General features: G+C 49.6%; 1 protein-coding gene across 3 annotated transcripts in view; it reads right to left on the bottom strand.

The window, feature by feature from the left end:
* The window catches only part of SCARA3 (scavenger receptor class A member 3), a 271,642-nt gene extending 259,184 nt beyond the window's left edge, over nucleotides 1-12,458 (bottom strand). For 2 of the 3 annotated variants that reach the window (XM_069605622.1, XM_069605623.1), the window contains exon 1: nucleotides 11,820-12,458. In XM_069605622.1, the coding sequence (XP_069461723.1) occupies nucleotides 11,820-11,826 (7 nt within the window). In that variant the 5' untranslated portion in view covers nucleotides 11,827-12,458. Of the gene's footprint in view, nucleotides 1-9,538; nucleotides 9,669-11,819 lie in introns of those variants that run through there. The other variant, XM_069605624.1, reaches the window with a different exon arrangement.
* Nucleotides 12,459-13,537: the final 1,079 nt, after the last annotated feature.

The raw sequence follows: 13,537 nt of genomic DNA, 5'->3' as shown, positions 1-13,537 counted from the left end.
TCTTGCGAGTGCATCTATTTGTTGTTTGCAGAACTGTAACTGTTGGTTGTTGAGAACTCTCTGGTGGGGAAGATTTTGCTGCTCATTGAAACTCTCAAGGTCTGGCGGTATTCGCCCAAATTCTAAAGGAGCTCCGACTGTGCCCCGGGGAGGCAAAGAGGCTGCAGCAGTGGAGAAGACCTCAGTGGCTGTGCCGGGAACAGAGCAACTGGAGGCACACACAGTTGAGGCTGAGCACCCAGCAAAGACTGTGCACTGCTGAAGAAGCAAGCCCGTGATTTGAAACCTAACTCCCAATTGGCAAAATGTATGTAAAACTCCAAATCATTGTTTTTTTCTTTGCATGCATAGAGCGTTGCCAGTTACCTTGCCAACCAGATACTCTGGTTTCTAAAATTCCATATCTTATTCTACTCACTTTCGCAATGGTTTTGGGGTCATGGTGGTGCTGTGCACCACCAAAATGCACCAAAATCAAAAGCAACCTAGGCCCCTCGTTCCCTCTAACCTTCTTGGACCCACATATCCCGATCTCCAGCAAAGTGAAGAAGCGGACCTTTCTTTGGCAAGCCAAACTAAGGATGAATTCCCAAGTTGGGGCAGTTGGGGCAGCTGTCAGAACATACTTTCTCCCACGCAAGTCTCGCGAAAGATCCTCCCATTCATAGCCACTGAGGCCCACACAGCAGTTGATGGGTGACTGGTCAGGGACATAGACAGGGTAGGGCCTGAGAGGGCAAGACCCACCCAAAATCTGTAAACGCCCAATCGTCAGCAATGTGTGGGCATTTACCAATGTTAATGTTGCTGCAGTGGGCCCAACTACATTAGCTTCAGGCCCCACTTGTTAGACAAGCCTGACTATGCCTCTCATTCAGATGATTGTGCCTCATCCTCAGCTGTCTGCATGGGATCTTGAGGCCAAAACACAGCCGCACCTTCCACCTAAACCCCTTTATCCAGCCGATAAGCTTCTGCCCAAGGATCCCCGCAATAGACATGTTGACAGGAGCAATATAACATTCTCCATTAGCACCCTGGGCGGGGGAGCCAGCCAATCAAGTGGCTAGGAAAGCGGGCTGACACTACCAGTAGAAGCCAGCGTTCTATGCTGCCTGATGGCCGCCCCCCCACCCGCCATCTTCACATCACCCGACCCCGCTTTTTTTTAAACCCACCCCCCATCCCACTTACCTGTTCACTGCAGCAGTGAGTCCCGCCGCCGCAGCTGCTACTACTCCTGTCCCCGCTCTGGCTGCCATGGAAATGGAAGAGGGTCGAGTTCCTAATCCATGGTGGCTATGTTGGTAGAGTATATTCTTTCCGTGAACGGGACGCCGCGAGGAACCCCGTGCAGGGAAAGAAGATACTTTCCCTTTTAAAAAAAAGAAAACATTAGCACCTGCATAGCATGCTACATGGGTGCTAATGGTGATATGCCCCTCAGTGGCTGGGCTGCCCTGTGGGTAACGGCCTGCCACCCTTGTCAAGGGACCTTTGCTTCGATCTGGGCCTTAACTTGGGTGGTGGCATTTACCCACAGAGTGGGCCCGCCAACTTGCGGCATATTGCCTCATGTTGCCCACGATTGTTGGACTTCCTCCAACTCTACATCTACAAAATGATTCACTCTTTCAATTCGGAACATTACTGAAGGGCTGGTGGGGCAGATGGCCATCTGTGAGAGCATGCTGGCCTGGCATTTTCTGATTTTTGCTATGCAAGTTGAAGGTAGTTTCTCTGCACAAACTGTCTTCTGCACTTTCCACTTATGCTCTGGTGCTAAAAGGTATTGCCAGTGGTTCAACTAAAGTTGACCTCAAGCTCAGTGAGTGTGTAACATACTCACCATCACTCATTTAGTGGATACACATGTACTTCTGCTGTGCTCAGAGCAAAGACAATGGTCTCATGGTATTGCGTGTACTATCCCTCTGCCCTCTGCTATTGCCGAGTTTCATTTCTGCCTCGGGTATCATCCCCAAAAGGTATCTTTCTCATGGTATTGCCCTCCCTGTGACACGGTCGTTTCTGTGTTATTTACTCTGTATCCCTCTGCGAGGTGCTACGGCCCATTTTCATTTCCAATACACATTATCACCCCCATAATGTGTATGCCTTCCTTGTCTATTGATGGTTTCTGTGATATTGACTCATTATACCTCTTCATAACACTTTATACCTCTGCCCAGTTCCATTTATGCCTCAATGCATTGTACCTATTCTTTCTGTGTCTCATGTTGTTGCCCTCTTTGCCTCGTGGTATTGCTCCCTCTATCATGTCCCTCATGTCACATGGTAGTTTATGTGATATATGAGAAAATCCAGCTAAAAGTAGCCTCACTTGTTTACAAATGTCTATACAATGCCGCACCACGGTACCTTTCTACGAGATTCACGAGAATAAATCCTACAAGACTCACCAGATCCTCAAACTCTAACAACATCTCAACACCTAGATTTAAGCTGTCCAGAGTTAATGGCTGTAGCTTCCAAGTCAAAGCAGCTCAACTATGGAACTCCCTACCATCCACCTTGCGGACAGATCAACCATGCCCCACTTTCCGACACAACCTTACAAGGTGGATCAAAGAGGTGGACAAATAATAGACCACCAACTGCCCTGACCTATCCCGCATGCCCTTCCACTGTTTGTATTTTTGCACACACCTACCTCTCAGCACTTACCGCCTGTCTGAGTAGGACTGTAAATACTTGTACCATTATTTTTTGCCTTTGTGTATATTTTTGTCTTCATATTTGCCCTGCGTTTCTGCAACTAAGCTGTAAGTTGTCATATGCAATGTGCCCGGTTACCCCTGGGTCTGGTGCGCAATACAAGTAATAAAACAAACATATACTCCTCCTCCCTGTGTCAGGTGCTACTGTCCAGTTTCATTTCTGCATCCAGATATCACCTCCATGATTTATCTGTTTCATGTTACTGTCCTGTTTGTCTCGTGGTACTGCCCTCCCTGTCTCATGTTATTGCGAAAACTGTCTCATGGTATTTTCTGTGATATTGACCCTTTGAGGGTCATCATGAGGGTGCCGGTCTGGTAGAAATGCCAGAATAAATGCCATTAATACCGGCTCTGGCAATTTTACCAGACCAACATACTCTGAGTTTGCCAGTATGGGCAGTAAACTACCGGTAGCCCAGTATTACCGGTACCAGTGATTGCAGCAAACCCATTCCATGGAGTCCTGTTGGACTCCATGGAATGGGGACTTAACGCTGTTGTCAGCCCCCGTAATATGCCAGTAACACCGGGATATCGGGCGCCAGTAACGGGAAGGCGGGTTTACTGGTAACCCAAACCCATAATGATGACCTTTATCCCTCTGCCTACGGTAATTGCCCAGTTAATTTCTACCTCAATGCATTGCCCCCATTCTTTCTGTGTCCCGTGTTATTTCACATCTCGTCTGTCTCAGAGGAAGATTAGGTTTCATGGATAAATACTTCAGCCACTAGAACCACTTGTACCATGACACATCTACATAGCAACAACATTGAATCCCATAAACCCATACAAGGCTTCAAAACACTCAACTGATAGCATATAAATAAACAAGTTTGGAGAGTTTGTGTACAAAGAAAGTGATTGAATATGCATATTGCTGGAACCACCAGCACAAGTCGGGCTTAAAAATGAGGTTAAAATTTGGGTTTGGAGTTGCCCTTCCATAGACTGGGAACTGACTCGTCTGCCAGGCTCTGTTGCCCAGTTCATCTAAGCCTCAATGCATTGCCCCCATGTCTTCTGTCTGCACTCTTTGGCTCACCGGATGTGTTGGACTACATCTCCCATCCTCCCCATCCAGCATAGTCAATGATAAGGGAAAAATGGATTTCTCAGAACAACCAGTGCGACTCTGAATCATCGATTTCTGTGCAAAGTTGTTCCTGTGACCAGTCTGAAGAATATGACCCCCCAACTTGGGTTGGCAGTATTTTATCATCATGCAATGCTATTAAAGTGTCAGGTGCCTGATGCACCAATAATTAGTTATTGTCTCAAAGGAAAGCCACTTTGCTGTGCCCTGCCACGCAGCTGCTCACCCACCACCAATGTTCATGCCAGTCATCTGCTAAAGAACTGTACGTCAGCTACAGACAGACAGCATTGAGAAGGCAGCTCGTCACACGACCAACCCCTACCACTCAGATGCTCTGTCTACCTCTGATTTCACCAGTCCTGCTTAGGCATCTACATTGCCAGCGTCCTCAGTAAAGGATGCACAAAGACAAGGACCTAACCTGTTTGTCCCTGATAGGGCCAAGGCACAGAAATGCTATCCTGTATTTCACCTACAAAGTAGTGACTACTACTGCCACCTGCTAAAAGACATCACCATGTGTCTCCTCCCTCTACAGCCAATCACCACCCTTGCTAGGGTTCGAATACTTAAGCACCTTGTGCAGCCCAGGCAAGTTACCCTAGCGAATCTCATCAGTATCCTAGTGAATCTCATCAGTATCACCCATGCCCCAATCCAACACCCGCAGACCACATGCCATGCTGATCAATGCTCACTCAGCAGTCGCTCACACTGCAGAGATCGCTGACCTCATCTCGTATAACAACGTTGACGCCCTCTTCATCACTGAAACATGGTTCATCTCATCGCCCCCCATGTTTTCAACATCCTCCCTATCCAAGGCTACTGCATCCAACATGCCAACCAGCCAGGAAGGGCGGGAGGTGGCATGAAAATCATTTAACGGAGTGATTGGCCATGCTCCATCATCCCCTCTACCAGAACAAGCTCATTTGCATCCCTTGCCTGTTGGTTCACTTTATGTCACAAGGACTCTTTCATTGACGACATCTCAAACATACTCTCCTCTGCGAAATGAGTGTGCTCTAATAAGGTCTTTCTCAAAGATCTTAGCATTACCGAGTCTCAAGCCGATAACCACACTCAAAGCACGCTTTTCACACAGATCGAATCCATAGACATTAAGCAAATTGTGCTCTCCACATGCCCAACAAAGGCAACACCCCTCATCACCTCCGGAGACCCTATCCCACTCAACTGGTCTGACCATGCTGCCTTCCTACAATCGGCCACCCACTCGACTATAGCCCACAAGCGTCAGGCTAAATGACCCCTGAATCAGCATCGCTCAATCAAAACCATCCCAGTCAGTGAGCTAGAGGCAAACTACACGCACTTGCCCACCGCAGCAAATGACTCGGTCCTCCTAGAACTATTCAACAACTCTGCTATGAAACTGGTGGACACTCCTGCCCTCTATAAACCAGCCACACTAAGACCAAAGTGACCTTCCCCTTGATTCAGCCCAGAGCTCACCTCCAGCAAATGCTCAATCCGAGCCCTAGAGAAATGGTGGTGCAAAAGCCGTAACCCTGGAAACCTCAAATCTCTGTGCCAAAAATAGGATTCTGATTATAGAGCCCAAAGCTGTTTACTACTCCACCACCATCATGGCACACTGTAACAGGATAAAAGCCCTCTTTGAAGTGGTAAAGCATCGTATCAAACACTCACCTGACCCCAAGTTACCAGCAACTCAGGAAAAATGTGACGAAATCAACAACCTTTCTATCAGAAAATAGACAAAATCGGAGAGATCATCGATTCAAGCTCCCATAGCACCTTAGTATTAGAATTCCCTGGATCCCAGCATGCACACTGCCACTCTGGACTGAATGATCTCCTCTCTCTCCCCCTGGACCTCATAAAAATGATACCCTACATCAAACCGGCTTCCTACTCTAACGATATCATTAAACAATTGATTGACCCGGCACTCATCACGCTCCTCAGCATCATTAATGCCTCCCTTACAGAATGGTCCGACCTGGACACCCTCAAGACTGATCACTCGACCTCTTTTGAAAAATAAACGAGACCCAGGTGACCTGGCCAACTACCACCCCATTATGAACCTCCCATGCATTGGAAAAATCCTGGAAAAAGTAATGGTACACAACTACTCGCCAGAATTAAACAACTTCACCTTCTAAATGATTCAGAGTTCTGCCCCAAAAGTAGCATCGAGCCAACCACCATCCAGGTGGTGGATGATGCCCTCCAAATCATGGCTAGGGGTGACACATGACTCCTTATCCTCCTTGACCTCTTGGCTGCATTGATCACCGTCAAACACTGCATCCTACTCTTCCTCCTGGCTGACAGGACCCATTTTCTGGCACTGTCCTGAATTGGTTTACCTCCTACCTCTAGGACAGACACCAGGCTGTCCAGATGAACTCACTGTGTTCTAACCGACTACTAGTCTCCTGCAGAGTCCCCCAAGGCTCCATCCTCTCACCAATCTGTTTTAATGTTGACATGGACCCGCTGGGCACTCTCTTCAAACATCCCAGTATAGCCATACACCATTACATGGTCAATAATCAGTTGTACATGAGAGTAAAAAGCTCATAGGAAATAAGATGTCTCAGCGATTACAAGGCCGTCATCTAGTTCTGGATGTTGACTGCCTACCTCAGACTTAATGCAGCCAAGACTGAATTTTTCATCATCGGTCCCCCAGCTGAACAACTTGTCAAGCAATGGCTCAATGATATCCACTTAGAAGGATTTGATCCACAACTCGTGGATTCAGCAAAATCATTATCTTCACCATTGACAACAGCCTGTCTTCCAGAAACACATAGCCAAGAATAGCCAAGAAGGTCCATATGGCATGGCCCCATACGGCCTGGGCCTAATGGGGTAGGAATTCCGGAAACTAGTGCAGGCTCTTGTGGTCTAGTACATCGATGGAGGAAATGCCCTCTGACGAGGCTCCCATGTGCTCACTTGGCCACCCTAAATGCATTTCACCATGCGGCAGGACGTCTTATTCCAGGTGCAGAGAAATGTGACTGAATCATGCCCATCCTGAGAGAACTACATTGGCTTCCTCTTCAAGTCAGGATGCTGTTCGAGACTGCATGTATCATCTAAGAAGTAGTCACGAGTAGCACATCAGCGTACCTGGCAGCTAAGCTCCACATATCTGGTGGTACACGCTCATTGCACAGCAAATCAACCAACCGCTAGAATCAAAACTTGTCTGCATAGAGCAGACGCATAAACAATCTTTCTCTTGTCACGCACCCACCCTATGAAACTCGATCCTGGTATCTGCTAGGAATGCCCCCATAATTCTCCAATTTTGTGAATCTCTCGAAACATTTATTTTTCAATATCCCCTCACCAAGAGCTAATCCCAAAGGGCACACATAGCAATGCACAGATCTCAACTCAAAGTAATGTGCTAATATTTAAAGACACAAGACCAACCGGTGGCTACCCACACCCCTTACAGTGCTCCACTGCTCTTGAGCTAGATCCATGCTTTAAACAATAAAATAAATGCGTTCCAACACAATAAGACAAAGCAAAATTGCTCTCTCCGCCTTGGGCTATTGCCCCGCTCTCACCCATGCTGGTCTACCTTCCTTTGTGCTTCTAATACTATTGTGTACCCCGCCTTCTCTTATTGTTGCTCTTCTTCTCCTGATTCACAGTACAGCATTTTCTCCACCCATCTTGTGCCCTATTGCCCCTCTCTGACTTGTTCTACTCTGAAGTCTTTCCCTTCCCACTCCTGCCATTGCCCCTTCCATTCACTGTGTCTGTTGAAATCACCTTTGTCCCTTTAAGTCTCATGTTCTATTCCATAACGTTCTCCTTCTTGCGTAGTTTCTTCTCCTCTCGATGTTCTTGTCCCTTACTGTCTTTGCCACATTGTATAGCTCCATTCCCTCCACATCTCGTGTCAATGCCCCTTCCTGTCTCCATTCCATGTCATTGCCCTTTCACAGCCATCTCCCACACAATTTCCACTTCCTTTCTCTGATTCTGCTGCTCACTCCCTCTGCCTGCAGCCAGAGGCGTTCACAGCCTCCTCTCTCTCTCTCTCATTCTCTCTCTCTCATGACTCTGTCCGACCACTTCTGTCTCGTGTTATTTTCATCCTCGCTCTATGATGTGATATGATATGGTATTTATAACGCGCCTGTACACAATTGTTGCTATGCATAATATTGCCAGCTCCCTCTGTCTTATGCTATTGAACGTTACTCGCTGTCTTCTCAATTGCCCATTGCTTACTCTCTGGCATGTTAATGCCATTGTATGAGTCCCCTTTCTCTTACAGTGTAATGCAGGTTCTTCATCTCTCTCTCTCTCTCTCTCTCTCTCCCTCATGCTGTTGTCTCTTTATCCCAGTCTCATGCTCTCTCTGCCATTACTCCATATTTCCGACTCAAATGATTGTACATTTCTTCCTCTCTATACTTTAGGATGTCGCCCCTCTCCATCTCATGCTATTGCACTTTCCGACTCTCCGCTGCATGCTACAGGATTGCACCACCCGCTCTCTGCCTTATGCTGTTGCATCTTTCTTACTGTGTTGCAAGCGAATGCACCTTCCTCTGTCTAGCTCATAGTAACGCATCTCTTCTCTCTATCTCATGATCTTGCGCTTTTCTTACTCTGTCATGTGCTATTACACCTCCTCTCTTGGTGTCATGCTATTGCACCTTCCCCACCATGCCTCATGCTATTGCATCTGATCTCCCTGACTCATGCTATCCTGCCTCTCCATGCCTGATGCTATTGCACTTCCTCTCTTGGTGTCATGCTATTGCACCATCCTCTCCATGTCTCATGCTATTGCACCTTCCTCTCCATGCCTCATGCTATTGCACCTCCTCTCTTGGTGTCATGCTATTGCACCTTCCACTCCATGTCTCATGCTCTTGCACCTGCTCTCCATGCCTCCTACTATCCTGACTTTCCATGCCTCATGCTATTGCACCTTCCTCTCCATGCCTCATGCTATTGCACCTTCCTCTCCAAGCCTCATGCTATTGCACCTTCCTCTCCATGCCTCATGTTATTGCACTTCCTCTCTTGGAGTCATGCTATTGCACCTTCCTCTCCTTGCCTCATGCTATTGCACTGCCTCTCTTGGTGTCATTCTATTGCTCCTTCCTCTCCATGCCTCATGCTATTGCACCTCCTCTCTCGGTGTCATGCTATTGCACCTTCCTCTCCATGCCTCATGCTATTGCACCTGCTCTCCCTGGCTCATGCTCTTGCACCTTCCTTTCTATACCTCATGCTACTGCATCTTCCTCTCTGTGCCTCATATCATTGCACCTCCTCTGTTGGTGTCATGCTATTGCACCTTGCTCTCCATGCCTCATTCTATCCTTCCTCTCCATGCCTCATGCTATCCGTCCTCTCCATGCCTCATGCGTTGGTTCCTGCTCTCCATGACTCATGCTCTTGCAGATACCTCTCATGCCTCATGCTCCTGCACCTTTTCTCCGTGCCTCATGTTACTGCACCTTCACATGCATTGCACAGTCTTTCCTCACATCCTTTGGCACTGCGCATTTGGAACTGTGTCTTTCCCCAGTTGTTTGTCTCTGACAGAATCACGTCATTACCCTACCCATGATAATCTTCCTTTGCCTCTGAATGACATCATTCCTCTAACCCCTACCCCCCACCCCCAACTATGCCTCTTCCCGAATCATACCTCAGTTCTGCTCCTGGCCTTCTGTCACTTTCATCACATCTTGCTCTCCTCCATTGCTTTATCTCTGATATGATAGGTCATTTATAACGCGCTTAATACCCAGAGATTTGTAAGCGCGGACCCAGGGATCGAACCTGTGTTGCTCTGTGTCGCGTTGCCGCTGCGCTATCCTCCCAAGACAGGATCATCATTACCCCCGCCCCCTGCCCCTGGCCCCTGGCTCTTTTATTCCATCCTAGCCCAGCTCCTGCTCGTCATGTCTGCCCACACTGAACCACTGCCCTTCTCCTACTCATCTATCTTTGCCTCTACCCGAATCACATCATTGCCCCCCCCCAGGCTCTTTTATTCCAGCCTAGCCCAGCTTCTGCTCACCGCACCACTGCCCTTCTCCTACTCATCTATCTTTGCCTCTACCTGAATCACACCATTGCCCTCCACCTGACTCTTTCATTCCAGCCTTGCCCAGCTTCTGTGCGTCATGTCTGCCCACACCGCACCACTGCCCTTCTCCTACTCATCTATCTTTGCCTCTACCTGAATCACACCATTGCCCCCTCCCGCCCCCAGGCTCTTTTACACCTGCCCAGCTCCAGCTCGTCATGTCTGTCCACATCGCACAACTGCCCTTCTCCTACTCTTCTATCTTTGCCTCTACCTGAATCACACCGTTGCCCTCCCCCTGGCTCCTGGCTCTTTTATTCCATCCTAGCCCAGCTCTAGCTTGTTATGTCTGGCCGAACCAGTGCTGGCCCCAGGTCTGCCAGCGCCCTGTGCGAGAGTTGTGCACCCCCCAATCCCGCCCACCACAAATGCAGAACAGCAAGGGGCTCAGTTCTGTTGTTCGGCTGATACTAGAACAAGTGTCAGTCGAACTATAGAACGGAGCCCCCTGCTGGTCGTGGAAAGTGTGTTAAAGGGCGCCTTGCCTCCAGCTCCGTGTTATGCAGACAGCGCCTATTAAAGAATCACGGCTCTTTAATAGCCGTTGTTTTCATGACACTGAGCTGGAGGCAAGGCGCCCTGCACCTCGGGGGCGCCCTTGTGCGGCCGCACATCCTGAGCGCACCCTCAGCTGGCGCTGACCCGAACCACACCACTGCCCTCTTCCTTCTCAGCGATCTCTGCCCATTGCTCTGCTCCTGTCCATCTAATGCTGCCTCCGCCCGAATAACATCATTGCCCTGCTCCTGCCCTTCCGGATCTTTAATAACGACGTTCCCTCCTGGAGCACTTTATTTCTGCCAGAATCGCAAAATTGCTCTACTCCCCGCACTCTCTCCTTAATTCACATCACTTCCCTCTCCTGCTCATCCTTGCCTCTCCTTAATTCACATCATTGCCCTTCCCCTGCTCATCCTGGCCTCTCCTTAATTCACATCACTTCCCTCTCCTGCTCATCCTGGCCTCTCCCTAATTCACATCACTTCCCTCTCCTGCTCATCCTTGCCTCCCCTTAATTCACATCATTGCCCTTCCCCTGCTCATCCTTGCCTCTCCTTAATTCACATCACTGCCCTTCTCCTGCTCATCCTTGCCTCTCCTTAATTCCCATCACTGCCCTTCTCCTGCTCATCCGTGCCTCTCCTTAATTCACATCATTGCCCTTCTCCTTAATTCACATCATTGCCCTTCTCCTGCTCATCCATGCCTCTCCTTAATTCACACCATTGCCCTTCTCCTGCTCATCTTTGCCTGTCCTTAATTCACATCATTGCCTTTCTCCTGCTCATCCTGGCCTCTCCTTAATTCACATAATTGCCCTGCTCCTGCTCATCCTTGCCTGTCCTTAATTCACATCATTGCCCTTCTCCTGCTCATCCTTGCCTGTCCTTAATTCACATCATTGCCCTTCTCCTGCAAATCTTCCCTTGCCTCTGCCCGAAGGACACTGTTGCTCTACTCCTGCTCCACTGGCTATTTGCTCTACCCCATCCCTTTAATTCTGCCAGGATCACACCATTGCCCCGCGTCTGGTCACCTATCTTTGCCTCTACCCGAATCACACCATTGCCCTTCTCCTACCTGGCTGCCATTCTGACCCTGCTGAAGCTCACCTGCCCTCTGTGAGATGCTCCGGGGTCGTCACGGACACCCGTCATACATGTGTGTGGAGGGCCACCCCGCTGCTGGGGCTGCTCTCCCCTTTGCAGTCAAGGCACACACAGGGCCTTTGTTCGCCATTGCTGACTTTGCAGGGAAGGCTCTTCTCACAGGTATGACATGACCGTCCGTCTCAATATCGCCATGCAGGTAAACACCCCCGCTTGTGTAGACTTACCTTTCATGGTCCTGCTGCTTTCAGGTCACGGGCACACACGCTTCCTTGCGTAGTGACTTCAGTAATCTACCGATGCTGGGAAAAGGCAAAGCAGCAGCGAAAGCCCGCAGGACACACGTGGAGCAGACTGGAAAGCCGGGCTTGTTCTGTGGAGTTAGAGTTGGAGCTGGGGTCGCGCTTCGCAGCCCATCGGATGGATTCCTAAATGTTAGGTTGCCTGGTCCCTTTTGGTGCTCTTAGCTCGTGGCTCCCCGTCTCCAGTCCCAGCGCCTCTGGGAGCCCTCCCTCTGCTCCTGGTCCGCAGGCTAGATCAGCCTCTCCGGCGCTGGGGTGGGTACACGGCGCGTGAGTGAGCCCGGAGCTGCCTGCGTCCTGCTCTGCCAGAGCCTCCGCACACCACGCCGCTGCCCGGGGCTCCGGCTGTGCGCTCTTTGGAAGCTTTCCATCGCTGGCTCCGAGAAATATGACACAGACGAGCATGTGCCTGCGAACACCCCCTTCTCCCCACCGCTGCGCCGCTGCTCTCGGGGGTTAATTACTAGCACATGTGCCGAGCCTATATGCATCTGGCTACGACGGGGGCAGGGAGGGGTGCCAGGGGAAGGGTGCTGCAAGAGGCTAAGGGTGGAAGACACGTTCCCGCTATGCCGAACTCCTGGCATGCATTGATTAACAAGTGGCTGCTCTAGGAGTGTAACTACGGCATGACATGCAGAACTCCTGTCATGTACTGATGAGCAAGTGGCTGCTCTAGGAGTGTAACTACGGCATGGTATGGCATGCCAAACTCCAGTCATGTACTGATGAGCAAGAGGCTGCTCTAGGAGTGTAACTACGGCATGGCATGCCGAACTCCTGGCATGTACTGATGAGCAAGTGGCGGCTCTAGGAGTGTAACTACGGCATGACATGCAGAACTCCTGTCATGTACTGATGAGCAAGTGGCTGCTCTAGGAGTGTAACTACGGCATGGTATGGCATGCCAAACTCCAGTCATGTACTGATGAGCAAGAGGCTGCTCTAGGAGTGTAACTACGGCATGGCATGCCGAACTCCTGGCATGTACTGATGAGCAAGTGGCGGCTCTAGGAGTGTAACGCATGCCATGCCGAACTCCTGGCATGTACTGATGAGCAAGTGGCTGCTCTAGGAGTGTAACTACGGCATGCCATGCCGAACTCCTGGCATGTACTGATGAGCAAGTGGCGGCTCTAGGAGTGTAACTACGGCATGCCATGCTGAACTCCTGGCATGTACTGATGAGCAAGTGGCTGTTCTAAGAGTGTAACTATGGCATGGCATGCTGAACTCCTGGCATGTACTGATGAGCAAGTGGCTGCTATAGGAGTGTAACTATGGCATGGTATGGCATGCCAAATTCCTGGCATGCACTGATGAGCAAGTAGCTGCTCTAGGAGTGTAACTATGGCATGGCATGCCGAACTCCTGGCATGTACTGATGAGCAAGTGGCGGCTTTAGGAGTGCAACTACGGCATGACATGCTGAACTCCTGGCATTTACTGATGAGCAAGTGGCTGCTCTAGGAGTGTAACTACGGCATGCCATGCTGAACTCCTGTCATGTACTGATGAGCAAGTGGCTGTTCTAAGAGTGTAACTATGGCATGGTATGGCATGCCAAACTCCTGGCATGCACTGATGAGCAAGAGGCTGCTCTAGGAGTGTAACTATGGCATGGCATGCCGAACTCCTGGCAT

This window comes from Ambystoma mexicanum, chromosome 4p (genome assembly GCF_040938575.1).
Source record: "Ambystoma mexicanum isolate Mex_15411 chromosome 4p, UKY_AmexF1_1, whole genome shotgun sequence".
In the NCBI taxonomy this organism is placed as follows: domain Eukaryota; kingdom Metazoa; phylum Chordata; class Amphibia; order Caudata; family Ambystomatidae; genus Ambystoma; species Ambystoma mexicanum.
This window is presented reverse-complemented; position numbering and strand designations above follow the sequence as displayed.